The 13779-nt window shown below is 41.9% G+C and overlaps 1 protein-coding gene across 6 annotated transcripts; it reads right to left on the reverse strand.

Moving 5' to 3' along the window:
* Positions 1-5396: 5396 nt before the first annotated feature.
* On the reverse strand, positions 5397-13114 carry PTTG1 (PTTG1 regulator of sister chromatid separation, securin). Of its 6 annotated transcripts, none has more exons than XM_032252739.1 (6): positions 13027-13114; positions 12530-12631; positions 12040-12221; positions 10365-10458; positions 6253-6411; positions 5397-5530 (listed from the first exon to the last, which is right to left on the reverse strand). In XM_032252739.1, exons 2-6 carry the CDS (start codon positions 12618-12620, stop codon positions 5451-5453), a joined length of 606 nt encoding a protein of 201 aa, XP_032108630.1. In that variant the 5' UTR covers positions 12621-12631; positions 13027-13114; the 3' UTR covers positions 5397-5450. The 6 variants fall into 6 exon arrangements, with proteins under 6 accessions (XP_032108630.1, XP_032108626.1, XP_032108629.1 ...); XM_032252735.1 differs by having other exon boundaries at positions 12040-12224; XM_032252738.1 differs by having other exon boundaries at positions 12969-13054.
* Between the last annotated feature and the right edge of the window lie 665 nt (positions 13115-13779).

The following is a 13779-nucleotide window of genomic DNA, read 5'->3' on the forward strand; positions in this document are numbered from 1 at the left end:
TTTACAACTCTAGTTACATGCAGTTTTCAAACTAATAATACAGAAGATCAATTTCAACTAGCTTTTCGTCTTTCCAGCAAGATGAAGATGCTTCATAGTTATGTGCCCTGCCCCTGACTTACACCTCTGGGCTAGTGTCCCTATAGTGCTGTCCCTTCTGGTGTCCCTTCCTGCTAGAGTGCAGGAAGCCAGGAGCCAGCCTGGCTTGGGATCTGAGCAGCATACCAAAGGCAGGCAGATCTCATCGCTGCAGCAGGGCTGCAAAGCAGAGGTGAGTGCTGGTGCGTGCTATTGCCATGGAAACCCACTCCCACTCCTCGGGCAGCAGAGGAAGGTGGGGCCTCTGGTCTGTTCCACTATGTGCTCTGAAAAGAAAAATGGCTCATCCATCCCAGACTCCTCTTGTAGGAAAAAGAGTCCTCTTCAGAAGGGAGCCTATGCACAAAGAGATAAAGGGGGCCACTTTGCACTCCTTCTTCCTGCTGTGATTCAATTTCACAAACTGATCATTCGTCTACTCCAGACAAGACACTGGACTTGGAGACTGCAAGGATAAATAAGACCCTCATCCAAGTTTACTCTGGCTGGAGAGACGTATCTGCTGTTTATTTGTTCCTATTGCTTGAGCACATGCAGCTAAGGTCCCCAAAGCCACTGAGTGTAGCATATTCTAAAGTTAGCTCTGGGCTTGCCAAGAGATGTCAGCCCTAGGAGCATCAATCATCAAGAGCAGAAAGAGTCCTGATAAATAAGGTGGTCTGCTTTTGGGGTATCTGCAGAGAAAAGCTGTGTCCATAGTGTTAGAGTCATTCCTATCCTTCCTGCAGCCATGAGAACCTTTAAATGAACATATAAAGATAGGAATCTTCAGGAAGGGGAGAATGGCCTCTCACCCCCAGATGCACATCTGCTGAGATGCAGAAGAAACAGGTAAGTCCACGCTGGTGACACCAACAGAACCAAGAGTGGCGAGAGCGAGGGCTCTTGAGGGAGCGTTCTGCGAGTATTTGTGTGTCCTTTTCAGTCTTCTCACTGCACTATGGGGAGAAGGGGAGGATCACTGGCATGTGGAGACTGACTTGAACTTGAAGATTGGTACCTACTCCTGGTCCAGAGATTTCTCATGGTGGGACACCTGCTGGAGTACCCAGGCTTGCAAGGAAATCTTTACCCCATCCTGGTTCTGCAGCCTTCAAAGGGGATGGAAAAGATCCTAGTGATTAATAATGGAAGGTAGGAGGCCATGAACAGTGCCTCGACCAAGCAACAGGAGGACCCACTTGGGAAAGGTGTGGGAAGAGCTGCCATTCTCAGGAGGGACAGGGTCCTCAGGAGGAGAGGGTGATTCTCTACATAAGAACCTCCCCATGAACAGAGGCCACCAGCATCGTACACAGTACAATAGCCAGAACAAAGCCAGCACACTCCCCATAAACAACAGGTGGCCTGTCACACGAGCAGACTCTTCTCCCTCCAGCCGTCCTCCCAGGCTTGGGGCTGGACTAAGCCCCCACAAGGGTCCTAATGCCAGAAGGGGAGAGGGGATGTGTGTGGCGAGCAAAGCATCACATGGGCTTTTGCCCAGCCCTCGCCTGTGCTGGGGGAGAGGGATAAGAGCCTGAAATAGGCTCAAACCTCATTTTAAAATAAGCAAAGTTTAATCTTAATCAAAATTAATTGGAAATCTATGAAATCTGTCTGAATGCTGCTCAGCATCACCCAACACCCAGAAGGGAAGAGAGGTCAACAAAACACAATTGGTAGTAGTTAAGAAAACTAGTTTATGTGGTAAGCAGGTTATACTTGGGCTTGGCGGGGTGCAGATCAACAGGTGACCAGGAGCTGTCTAGGGTGGGAGAAGCTGACCTCCTAGGCTTGTGCCTGCCCCCACCACTCTCTCTCTGGCCCTCATGCTGTGTGATGCAAACAGTGGGTACAGTGCAGCCATTGGGTCTCTAGGAACCTGGATCCTCAGGGACTGGTAACATCTTTACTCATTTCAGCAAGTCCCTAAGCACCTGCCACATGCTGGGCAGAGAATACAACAGTACACAGGACACACCTCATCCAGCTCCCAGCGTAACTGAGGAGAGGGCCAGATACAGCAAGTCAGTGTAAGGAAAAAGCTAAGGTCTGGGGCTAATTGAGCAAATTAGGGGACACAGAGCCTGATCTTGGGGCATCAGAAAAGGCTTCTGGTAAGAAATGCATCTCATTGGAGTACTAGAGATGGACAGGTGTGGGCCATACAAATCAGGAGAAAAAAAATGACACCCCCAAGGAGCCACCACAAGGCCATAGGAGCCACATTGAACAACTCAGACTTCTTCCTGGTGGCACAGGGACAACATTACAAAGTAAATGAAATGGGGAATGAGTGCTTGATGGGCATGGGTTTATACTTTGGGGTGATGAAAGTGTTCTAAAATTAGACAGTGGTTTTAGTTGCGTACACTGCATGTATTTAAACCCACTAAATTGTATATTTTTAAATGGTGAATTTTATGTGAATGTTACCTCAATTTAAAAAATGATACCTGGAAGAAACTTTCAATTCCAACCAGCATGGAGTAACAGGGACCAGATTTACTCTCCTGCCTAAAACTAAAAAACAAGACAAAATATATGAAACAAGGACTTCCCAAAGAGTGGACATCAGGCGACAAAGGACAGCGATGCCTGAGGAATGTGAAATGAGGTGACAAAAAGAAAAAACAAAAAATAAATAAAAAATAAATGAGGTGAGACTGATAACTGTCCTCGCTGACTACTTTTGAGTTTCCAGGCCTCAGAGTAGGGAAGACAGGTAGGCAGGCAGAGCCCAGTGAATTTCCTGAGTTGAAAAGACAACAGAGAGTCAGGTCTAGACAGACCAAGTTTGCAGAGCAGAGCACTGGAGAGCAGAGTTGCACAGAGAGAACCCTGGAAATTTGCAGAAGGTCTCCGGTAATATTCAGGAGAGCACTGATCCGTATATGCATATGAAAAAACTAGCTGGAAGAATCAGAGGGAAGAATTCCTGGAGCTCACACAGGGCCAGGAATAGCCACACTGGAAAACCTCATAATTCAGGGAGCAGCAAGCAGAGTCCTAAGAGTCTGACACTTCAGTAGTAGGGGGAAATTAATCCTGGACTAAAGGCTGCCCTGGTGTTGCCTAACATTAAAGGCAAGTCTCAAATGAATCAAATTGCATCTAGGTAACTTACCCATACTCCAGAACAAAGGTTAAGAATATTAATAGAAATGTAAAAACACCCAGCAAGAAAAAAAGTAAAATCCATGGCTGGCATGCAAAGAAGTAGGAAAATACAACTTGTGATAAGAAGAAATGGTAGCAAGATAACAGCATTCCTGACTGTTAGCTCCTACTCTGAGAAGGTACAGAATCGAGAGAGGCAGGCTCAGAGGTGGTGCAGAGAAAGGTAGAAAGCTTAGTTACAAAGGTACAAATAGTCTTATTTCAAAAGTGTCAGAATTTAACCAAATAGCAACAACCCCCACAAGATGCAAATTATCTATATTAATGGAGGAGCATCTGCTTCAAGTTCTCAGTCTCAACACACATTATGCACATTGTAATCTGATTAACAGCAGATGAAAAGATCAGATCCCTCCATGCTCAGTTCTAACCCAGAGGACAGCAATTAATTGGTAAGGGACTGACTGGTCCCCTTGCTCCCAGCCGTTGGTTCCCCCTACCACAAAAGACAATTTTCCAAAGCTTCAGTTTGTATGAAGCCATTCATTACCACACTTTTTTTTTTTTTGAGACAATCTTACTCTACCACCCAGGCTGGAGTACAGTGGCATGATTATGGCTGTTTAAGTTGTAACTTTGAACTCCTGGGCGCAAGCAATCCTCCTGCCTCAACCTCCTGCAGCTAGGACTACAGGCATATGTCACCACACCCAGCTAATTATTTTTAATTTCTTAGAGACAAGGGTATCACTACATTGCCCAGGGTGATCTCAAGCTCCTCGGATGAAGCAGTCCTCCCACCTCAAACTCTCAAAGTGCTGGGATTACTGGCACGAGCCACTGTGTCCAACCTATACTTTGCTTTTCTTAGCAGCCATTTTACCTGAGGATGCTAAACCTAATACTCTCCCCTAAAGCCAAGTGCCCTAGTTGTCTTACGGTATTATCTTCTCCTAGAAGTCTGCCTTTCTACTAATTCTGGAAAGTCACACTGATTCAGTTATATTTAGAAGGTAAAAAGTTTTCAAGTCAGGATAAGTGGTTGTAGGTGTTCTTAGTATTTCATGCCTAATACCTTTCAGCTTCCTCCAATAATAATGGCAAAGGGTTCACATTCTAACTTGACCATAGAAGCTACTGATATATCAAGGGAAAGACTTCCTATATAACTTAGCATCAAGCAAGGGTCAAATTCAGGTCCATACATGGCCCACGCAAGTCAAGTGAGTTAAGTAGGCTAGGTCCGAGAAGACAAAAAGTAAAAGGTTCACTTCAGTTCTCACTAAGGCCATTTAACGCAGGGTTTGTGAGATGAAAGCCTACACTCCACCTAAAAGGCAGCAGCCAGCAATCCACCTCTCCAGCCCCAGCAAGTATTGAAAAAAAAAAAAAACAGGGTCTACTATGGACACATTTCTCTTCAACAGAATCTCCAAAGCCAGATTGGTGAAATAGTGGGATTATACATAGTGGAAATGTTTAAGGTTTTTAAAATATCATCTACCACCACCCTCAGAAAGAAAACCTATGAGCAACCATTTGCGATCTCTATTTTGATTCCAACCTCAGAATTTAGATCAAAATGCCGAGCTCTAACATTTTCTAGCTCTTCACACCTTTGGCAAATCGATAAACTTCTGAACCTCATTGTCTTATCTGAAAAATAGTGTCAAACATTAAACATGTTTCTCAAATACTAATATCCAACACAAGGTAAACAACTACATACAGTTTCCTATAGGTGGAGTGTGGAACTTACTATCAGTAAATTACTGTACCTGCAGTGATCTTTAAAGAACCTAATTGAAGATCCCACGGAGGTTGAGTTCTTAGAAGATTTAGAGCCTTTCAATACTGAGTATTAAAGTCATTAGAAACTGAGTAGAACTAGCAATAAAGAATGCCTAGCAACAGATACTTAATGAGTTGGAAGTAGCTCTTCTAATTAAGAGATCTAATAACTGCCACTCGTTAATGGCCACAAAACTCAATAAAGTACACATTGAGAAGGATACTTTTCAGAGAAAACAGTGGTGGCTTCTAAAATAAGCTGTTAAAACAAACCAAAGGGATTTAAGTTTTTAGAAATCAGACAAATCTCTTGTCACATCGTAGACTCTGGTTAAACACCTCAGCTAGCTATCATATTGCTGTAAGTAACCTCTGTGGAAGAGCAATCACAATACTAGAAAGAATCTGTTAAAGCATGCTTTATTAATACAAATACAAACTCTAAAGCACTAAGAAATTTAAATATCTATGTCACAGCAAACAGGAGGCAATTCAACATCCAGGGTCGACAGAATGCTTGAAGGAGACTGCAACAGATCTAGAAAACAGGAATCTTATTAAATTTCTGCAAATTCTTGAGTCATTGTTCATATCAACAGACATTAGCTGTCAATCAAAAACTCATGTTATTCCCTTTGCCTAATGAATCACCTCCATCCCCCTCTTGATATGTACTTTTTGGAATGTGTCTGTGGCCCCAGAATTGGCTTTCATTAGGAAGTTTTAGAAGTATCTGAATCTCTATTGTTCTTAGAGACCAAAGAAAGAGCTAACAATCTCACTAATGCAACTTATTAGCACAAATTATCCCATAACAGAATAAACAGAAAACATAATGATGGCTTTGACTAACAGTTCAAACTAAGACCTCAAACCTTCTGCAGTAAGAAGTTATTGTCAGTCCACGCTACAGCACAGGTGTTTTGATCTTACACTAGCTTTGGATCTAACATGGAATCATCAGTCCAAACAAGTTTATTATATATGCTTCAACTTACAGCCTAAGAAGATACAAATGAATTCATCTATTTGCTGTGGCTAAAACTATCCAGTTTCCAGAATAACAATTGCACTGGGGCATTTGGGACTAAAAAGTAATACCAACTGAGAATAGTTTATTTTTCTGAACCTTATCCTTGTCATCTGAAGGACAGAAATTACTCACAGGCTAACTTCCCGCACAACTCTGTTCCCAAGGTAATGAAAGTGTTATGAAACAAATTGTTTGCAGCCCTTCTAGAAGGGCACTTGCTCACTTACTGGATTCCCATGGTGGAGAGGGCATCTTCACAGGTGAAGGAGGGCCCAGCTGAAACAGCTTTTCAAGTTCTCTCTCCTCGTCAAGGATCATAAGAGGCACTCCACTCAAGGGTAGGTGTGCAATCTGGTGCTCTTCAGGCAGGTCAAAACTCTCAAAGTCTGTGACAGAGAGAAAGTTTTTGTCAGGGCAGCAGTTCTTAGCGTGAGCTGTAGACCTCTTGTGGTCTGCGACCCCTTTCAGGTGGTCCATGAGGTCAAAACTATTTTCATGACAACATTCACACCTTTTCCCACAGGGCTGACATTTGTAATGATGGCACAAAGGCAATGGTGGATAAAGCTGCTGGTACCTCAACACAAATCAAGACAGTGACAATAAAGCATATTAGCAGTCTGTGTTCTCCATCTCTCTCCACTTGTAGTTTAAAAACGCCAGTTTCACTTAATGTCACTTCACCACATGCAGTAAGTATTAATTTTATTAGCTCTCCATCCTTGAGAGAAAATGTCTTTTTAATGTTCTGTATGATAAAATGAGAATTATGCCATAAAGCACTTCCACTGTATACCAAAATACGATTATCTCAAAGTAAAATGATTTGTGCAATCATCTGAGTTGGGAGCTAAAACTAGAGAACTTTTTACTGGAATACTGTTTTTACTTGAACTGCAAGAAATTCCATGGTCACTCAGACCTGATACTTGTCACACATTTTCTCAAAGGAATGAAAGAAGTCTATCATCAAGGAAAACTAAGTCTTTGTTGCCAATGACAGAATATGTCAAAATTTTGCCAAAAACAAAAAAAGGAAATTTATTTTTTTGAGATGGAGTCTCATTCTTTCACCCATACTGCAGTGCAGTGACATGATCTCCGTTCACTGCGACCTCTACCTCCTGGGTTCAAGTGATTGCCCTGCCTCAGCCTCCCAAGTAGCTGAGATTAGAGGCCCAGCTAATTTGTTTAGTAGAGACAGGGTTTCACCACGTTGGCCAGGCTGGTCTTGAACTAGTGACCTCAGGTGATCTGCCCACCTTGCCTCCCAAAGTGCTGGGATTACAGGTGTGAGCCACTACGTCAGGCCAAAAAAAGGAATTTCAGAAAACTTATCTGCAGTCATTAGCTTGACAGGTGCCTTAGACTTTTCTGATGAGATCAGTTGTGATATTAATGCTTTTAATATTGTATAATAAAGCACTTCAACATGGGATATCTACATATCTCAGTGAATCAATATTTCTGAATGATCAATGTAAGACAGATAAGAGATACATCCCAAGTGCAAAATAGACTAATGGATTTTACTGTCAAATACAAAATTAATGTCAAAATACAAAATGCTCATGATATGGTTTTGGATTCCCCATTGCAATTATATATTCAGAAACAGCCACTTGTGAGTTTTAGTGTAGTGGCAAAGAAAACTATCCACAGTTACCTGAAAAGACTCTTAAAAACATATCTGTGTGAGGCCAGGTTTTCTTTGTATACTTTAACCAAAACAGATGTAAGATTGAATACAGAATTTAACGAGAATCCAGTTGTCTTGTATTAAGACAAATAAAGCAAATTTTCAAAAATATAAACCATGCCATTCTTCTCAAAACTTTTCCAAAACAAATATTTTATATTAAAAAATTTATTAATGTAATGTGATTATTTAGTGAATATCTTAAGTTTCTCAGTTTTAATTTCTAATACAGAAAAGAGCAGATCACATAAGCAAAAGCGGTCTTCAATAATTTCTAAGAGTGTAAAACCAAAAATAAATTGAGAACCACTGTGTTAGGTAACATTCCTTCTTAAAATCCAAGTACCTTACTTCTTAGCAACTTTTTTTTTTTCGAGATGGAGTCTTGCTCTGTCACCCAGGCTGGAGTGCAGTGGCATGACCTTGGCTCACTGTAACCTCCACCTCCCAGGTTCAAGCAATTCTCCTGCCTCAGCTCCTGAGTAGCTGGGATTACAGGCACCTGCGACCGCACCTAGCTAATTTTTGTATTTTTAGTAGAGAGGAGGTTTCACCATGTTGGCCAGGCTGGTCTCAAACTCCTGACCTCAAGTGACAACCCCCCACCCCTCACCCCCGCTCCCCAGCCTCCCAAAGTGCTGGGATTACAGGCATGAGTCACTGCATCTTAGCAACTATTTAAAACAAGCAATTTTTCTGTACAGTAACAAAAGTATAATTTAATCCTGAATTTTTTCAAGGAGATTGTTTTCTCAAAAGATTAGAAAATCATAGTTCTTATCTTTGTCCTTAGGTGTGAAAGTTCTCTAAAGCCTAAGTACTCAAGAATTGGTTTGCTCTGGGCCGGCACAGTCACCTACACCTGTAATCCCACCCCATGGGGGCGTGGGGGTTGTCACTTGAGGTCAGGAGTTTGAGACCAGCCTAGCCAACATGGTGAAGCCCCATCTCTACTAAAAATACAAAAATTAGCCAGGCGTGGTGGCAGGTGCCTGTAATCCCAGCTACTAGGGAAGCTGAGGCAGAGAATTGCTTGAACCAAGGAGGTGGAGGTTGCAGTGAGCCGTAACTGCCCTACTGCACACCAGGCTGGGCAACAGAACAAGACTCCCATCTCAAAAAAAAAAAAAAAAAAAAATTAGTCTGCTCTTTTTCAAGCCTGGTTAAACCCAGAAGTCAAAAAGGAATTGAACGATACGTGACTACTTAAAACCACTGAATTGTAAAGGAAACCATAAACAGGCAAAAAATTCCAGAGGAAAGAAGTCTGCATTATATAAGGGAGCTAATTATATCTACAAAGAGCTCTTTAATCAAAGAAAAACACAAACAGGAAGTTAACAAAAAAAAAGCAAAACTGTAAGAGGCCAATAATCAAATATGCTCATCACACACACAGTAAATTTAAAATAATGAAATATTTCTTTTCTGATCCAGATTAGAGTTTTAAAACATTGATATTTAGTGAACATGGAGGAAGCAGGCATCTTCATCCACTGTAGGTGGGTTAAACAATTTACACTATTTTGAAGGGCCACTTAGCAATATCTCATTTCTCAAACAGGATATTGTGGTCTTCATTCTTGATCAATATGCATAAATCTACTTCAAGATCCTTAATGGCTGAATGGTAATTATTAGCATGGATGCACCACATTTTATCATTTTAAAACTTAATTACATATGTCCTTGAACTCAGCAATCCTCAGTTTCCCTCCTGATGTACTCTCAAACTTGCAGCAAGATCATTTCAAGAATACTAATTGTAGAAATGTTTTTAGTTTCTAAAAGCCAGAACAATCTGAATGCATATTAGGAAAATAAATGACCTCTGTGGCTAAAGAAAAGGGTAAAAGATACAGCTCAGCAATCTGTAAGGCCCTGCCTGATCTGCCCCCACACCTCACCTGTATCCTCCTTCACTCTGCCTGTATTTTTCCTAGAACCACTTCAGTCCCTTTTCCTCAGGGTCTTTGCACCACTTTGACCTATAATACTTTTTCCTGGCTCACAACCACAGCGAGCTGACTTGTCCAGCATTTGACTTTCCCTTCAAATTGTGGGCTCCCATAGGCAGAGCCCATCTTGTTAAACAGTGCGTCCAGCATCTAATGGTGCCTAGCACACGGTAGCTTCTCCTCAAATGGTTGAATACATTAAAGCTTGAAAAGCTTTTCTGTTTCCAAAACAGAAAATACTTCAGATACATGTAACGGGTTGAAGAAATCTGAAAAACACGTCTTCACTGTTTTATGTAGAATTTTCTAACCAAAGAAATAATCCTACCAAAGTACTCTCAGGCATTGCTCAACCTGACATATAGCTCGCTTTCTACAAAGCTTGTGAGAAAGACTGTCCACACAGTAACTCACTCAATGTTCATCAATACATCTTACTTCCTCTAGGTGATAAGCTTTTACAGACAGGAACAATGTCTTCTACATCTTCGTTCCTATTCCCCTCCTGACCTAAGATGATACCTTGCAAATAATTCCATCAACAGGTACACTTGTCCAAAGCAACCCTGATTCAGTCTCATAGTTTTTGGTCACATATTATATTCATGTCAAGTTACAGCTGATTTGAATACTAAGAAACTAAAGGCCAAAAGCAAGTTTTCGCAATTGCAAAAGATACTACCTAGAGGATTGAAGGGAAAAATTTTTTCTATTTCTGGATAGGCATCATCTGAGACAGGAACAGAGCTTTTTGCTTTAACAGTCTTCCCAGTCATCTAGAACAACCAAAGAAAATATCAGTTAGTGAGAGTTGAAGTATTATCAGCTGATTAGTTTTTAAATTTGTCAATTTCACGCTGCCTTCTAAGAAGCCATAATCCTTACTTTTCCTAATCACACCTAAATACACTTCAAATAATAGGATTCAAATGTAATTCGAGCAGCATGACTTAAAAATTAAATCTGAGCCGGGCGCGGTGGCTCAAGCCTGTAATCCCAGCACTTTGGGAGGCCGAGGCGGGTGGATCACGAGGTCAAGAGATCGAGACCATCCTGGTCAACATGGTGAAATCCTGTCTCTACTAAAAATACAAAAAATTAGCTGGGCATGGTGGCACGTGCCTGTAATCTCAGCTACTCAGGAGGCTGAGGCCGGAGAATTGCCTGGACCCAGAAGATGGAGGTTGCGGTGAGCCGAGATCGTGCCATTGCACTCCAGCCTGGGTAACAAGAGCAAAAACTCCGTCTCAAAAAAAAAAAAAAAAAAAAGTTAAATCTGAAATTTAAGTATCAGCACCTGTCAGCATAAGTTATCAAGAATGCAGAGTTAATTCAGAGCTAATCAACACAATTATTCAACCTAACAGAAGAGAAAATGAGCATGAATCACCCAGGACAGTAGCTAATCATCAAAACCATTTGTGGCTTATGGGAGTATGATTTTTTCCGTGTTACCTTAATTATTTGCTTGGTAAATATTAAAAACAAGTTTGTGTTCCTCAAATACACACACTGAGTAAGAGGCAGCAAGACACTGTCAAGACTTTATAAAAACACCATGGACAATCCCCTAGTCTGGAGTTGACAGGTCTACTACAGAAGCGTGCCACAATGGAAGCCTGCATGTTCCTGATTTATCACACCTCACATATGCATGCCTAGAACTCCCTATGGGGTTCTCACACTTCAGTACTGTGTCTTATTGCTTTTCCTGTATCTTTGCAATTCCTGTATTTAATATTTTTAATTCACTTTTAAAGAAGACGTCCTAGTTTGCACTACATGTAATTCACTAGTTGTTTCCTAATGCAAATTTTTTAAAAAAACTTTGTGTCGCTTGTGCTGGAAAAGAAAAAGTGTTTCAAATAAAGTGTCAATCCACATGCTAACTTCATCTTTCACAGCAAAGTGCTCTGGGTCTGGGATACACAGGCCTGTAGCTTGTGACCCACACTCGCAAAAATCAACATGCTAGCAAATTGTCACCTAACAAGCTGCTGCTTGCTCTGGAAAGCCAGGAGAATGGCAGCACCTGTGCTATTACAGCAGCAACAGAACCTCCTCAACTACCCTCTTCTCTCAGTATGTATCTTCAAGTGGATAACAACAACCAATCTGTTTCAAGACACTAGTTAAAAACAGGTGAGGCAAAAATATGCATTAGCTGCACGTGAGATTTCCTATCTCAAAGTACCAAGAAGCCACAAGGACAATGAGTTTCCTCCACTACTCTGTTTGCTAACCTCTGCTTCCCTTCTACCCAGAGGGAAAAAAGCTAGGTAGGATGACGCCAATGGTCATTTTAAGAGTCAAAAGTGCTTAAGTGTTTAAACAGTGTCTTTATAGCCAACACTCACCTTTTTGGCAGAAAAGCTTGGCTGTTTTTGATTGAGGGGTCCATTGGTCTTTACTGACTTTTCTGTAGCTCTGTTAACAGTTCCCAAAGCCTTTCTAGTAGCTTTAGGTAAGGCTGGTGGAGCATCAAACGTTTTGCCAAAACGTGGTGTTGAAAGTTGAGATCTCCCATTTAAAGCTTTGACTGCTGAAGAAAAAGTCTTACTGTAAGAATATTCCAGCAGCAAAATACCTGTGCAATTTGAATACTGTGTATATAAACTTGACCTCTCACCCCCAAACCCAACCCCCATTCTTGGTAGTGGCATGACTATGATACATCTAATAGCTGAGATTCAGTACTCTTAAATCATCTCATTAAGATATTGAAAATGAAAAAGGACCAATAACAAACTTGACTCTGATTGCCCACAAAGTACACTAAATTGTCTCGTCCAGCTCCAGGCCACGTCCACAATATGAGTGTATCTGACTGCAGTCTTGCATACTTACAAGGTCCAGACCCCAGCTTCAGCCCATCCTTAGCAGCCACACGGGTGCCTGTTTCTCCATTTTCCTTATCAACATAGATCAGAGTAGCCATTCTGGATTATTCTAAAAATGAGAAATACATATTAGATATTGGGGAAGGTGCGAGAAGCTAAGGTCCAGCAACAGTCCAAGCTTCCTATCCTAGGGATATTCACACAAAAACGAGAGCTAAACAGAGAGACAATACAATGACGGGCTTCAGTCAACAAGTACTTCATCCAGCCCTTAAATCTTCCAGCCTGAGTCAGAGGTTCCAAGGTCCTGAGGCAGCAGGCGGTTTGGAGCTGGCATTCATCAGAGGAGAATTGCCGCAGGTCCAGTTCTCAGTCCGAGACCGCGCTCATGGGGGCTCGGAGCCATTTGCGCCCCGGGCAGTCCCCCAGCCCCAGCCCCAGCCCACCTCCTTCGCCCCCCGACCCGGTTCGCCCTACAAAACTGCGACCCTCCGGCTCACTCACGCCGCTCTCAACAGCCACCTTCCTCTGAGATCGCAGTGAACGGACGCCGCGCACTCCCGGTTTAAACCACAACTCGCGGCCCAATTGGTTCTTCCGCCCAGGAGGCGGGGCCGGGGGCGTGGTCACCAAGCAGAACCAATGGAGGGACCTAAGCAGCCAGGGCTCCTCCCCAAAAGCGCTTTTCTGCAAGCTTTGCGGCACGTTTTCGGTGGGGGGCGGGGAAAACTAGGATCGTGTAATATTTTAAAAAACCTGAGTGGCTTTGTTTTGCTCTCCATATTATTAAGCTGCATGGACTGAGGTACTGGCTCAATAACAATGTTTTATTGCCTTAAGATATTTTTATTTAAATGGCACTGTAGGAAGGATGGAAAATAAATAGAATTACTTTTGGAAATGGGGGAACAACCAGTGTTGGGTCTAAAGAATACTAGCAGAGAAGAATTTAAAATTAAGAAGAAATGTAAGTACAGAGAGATCAAACAGCAGCGTTTGAGTCATTCTGTTATGCTTATGATTAAGAACAGACTGATCATTCCCTAATCTTAGGACTGTCCTCAATACTTGAGGCTAAGATGCTGTTTCTATTATACAATCACAAATCTGTCTTAGGAACAAAATGATGATTCTAATGAATACATAATTTAGTCTTCCCTTAAAATCCTATCATTTAATAGTGATTTATTTAAACCTCTAACATCTCAGGAATATATTCCAAAGCTGCCTGGAAGGGCTTGGCCAGGGAGCAAGAGA

Source organism: Sapajus apella, unplaced genomic scaffold, assembly GCF_009761245.1.
Source record: "Sapajus apella isolate SASKATOON/1434 unplaced genomic scaffold, GSC_monkey_1.0 scaffold79, whole genome shotgun sequence".
Taxonomy (NCBI): Eukaryota; Metazoa; Chordata; class Mammalia; order Primates; family Cebidae; genus Sapajus; species Sapajus apella.

Coding starts and splice junctions, on each gene's coding strand:
- PTTG1 (XM_032252733.1), bottom strand. CDS start 12,345: ATGCCACTACCAAGAATGGGGGTTGGGTTTGGGGGTGAGAGGTCAAGT. Junction 6,412..10,364: donor TTTTCCCTTCAATCCTCTAG/GTAGTATCTTTT, acceptor TCTCTGTCACAG/ACTTTGAGAGTTTTGACCTG. Junction 5,531..6,252: donor CTCTCCACCATGGGAATCCA/GTAAGTGAGCAA, acceptor CCTGTTTTCTAG/ATCTGTTGCAGTCTCCTTCA.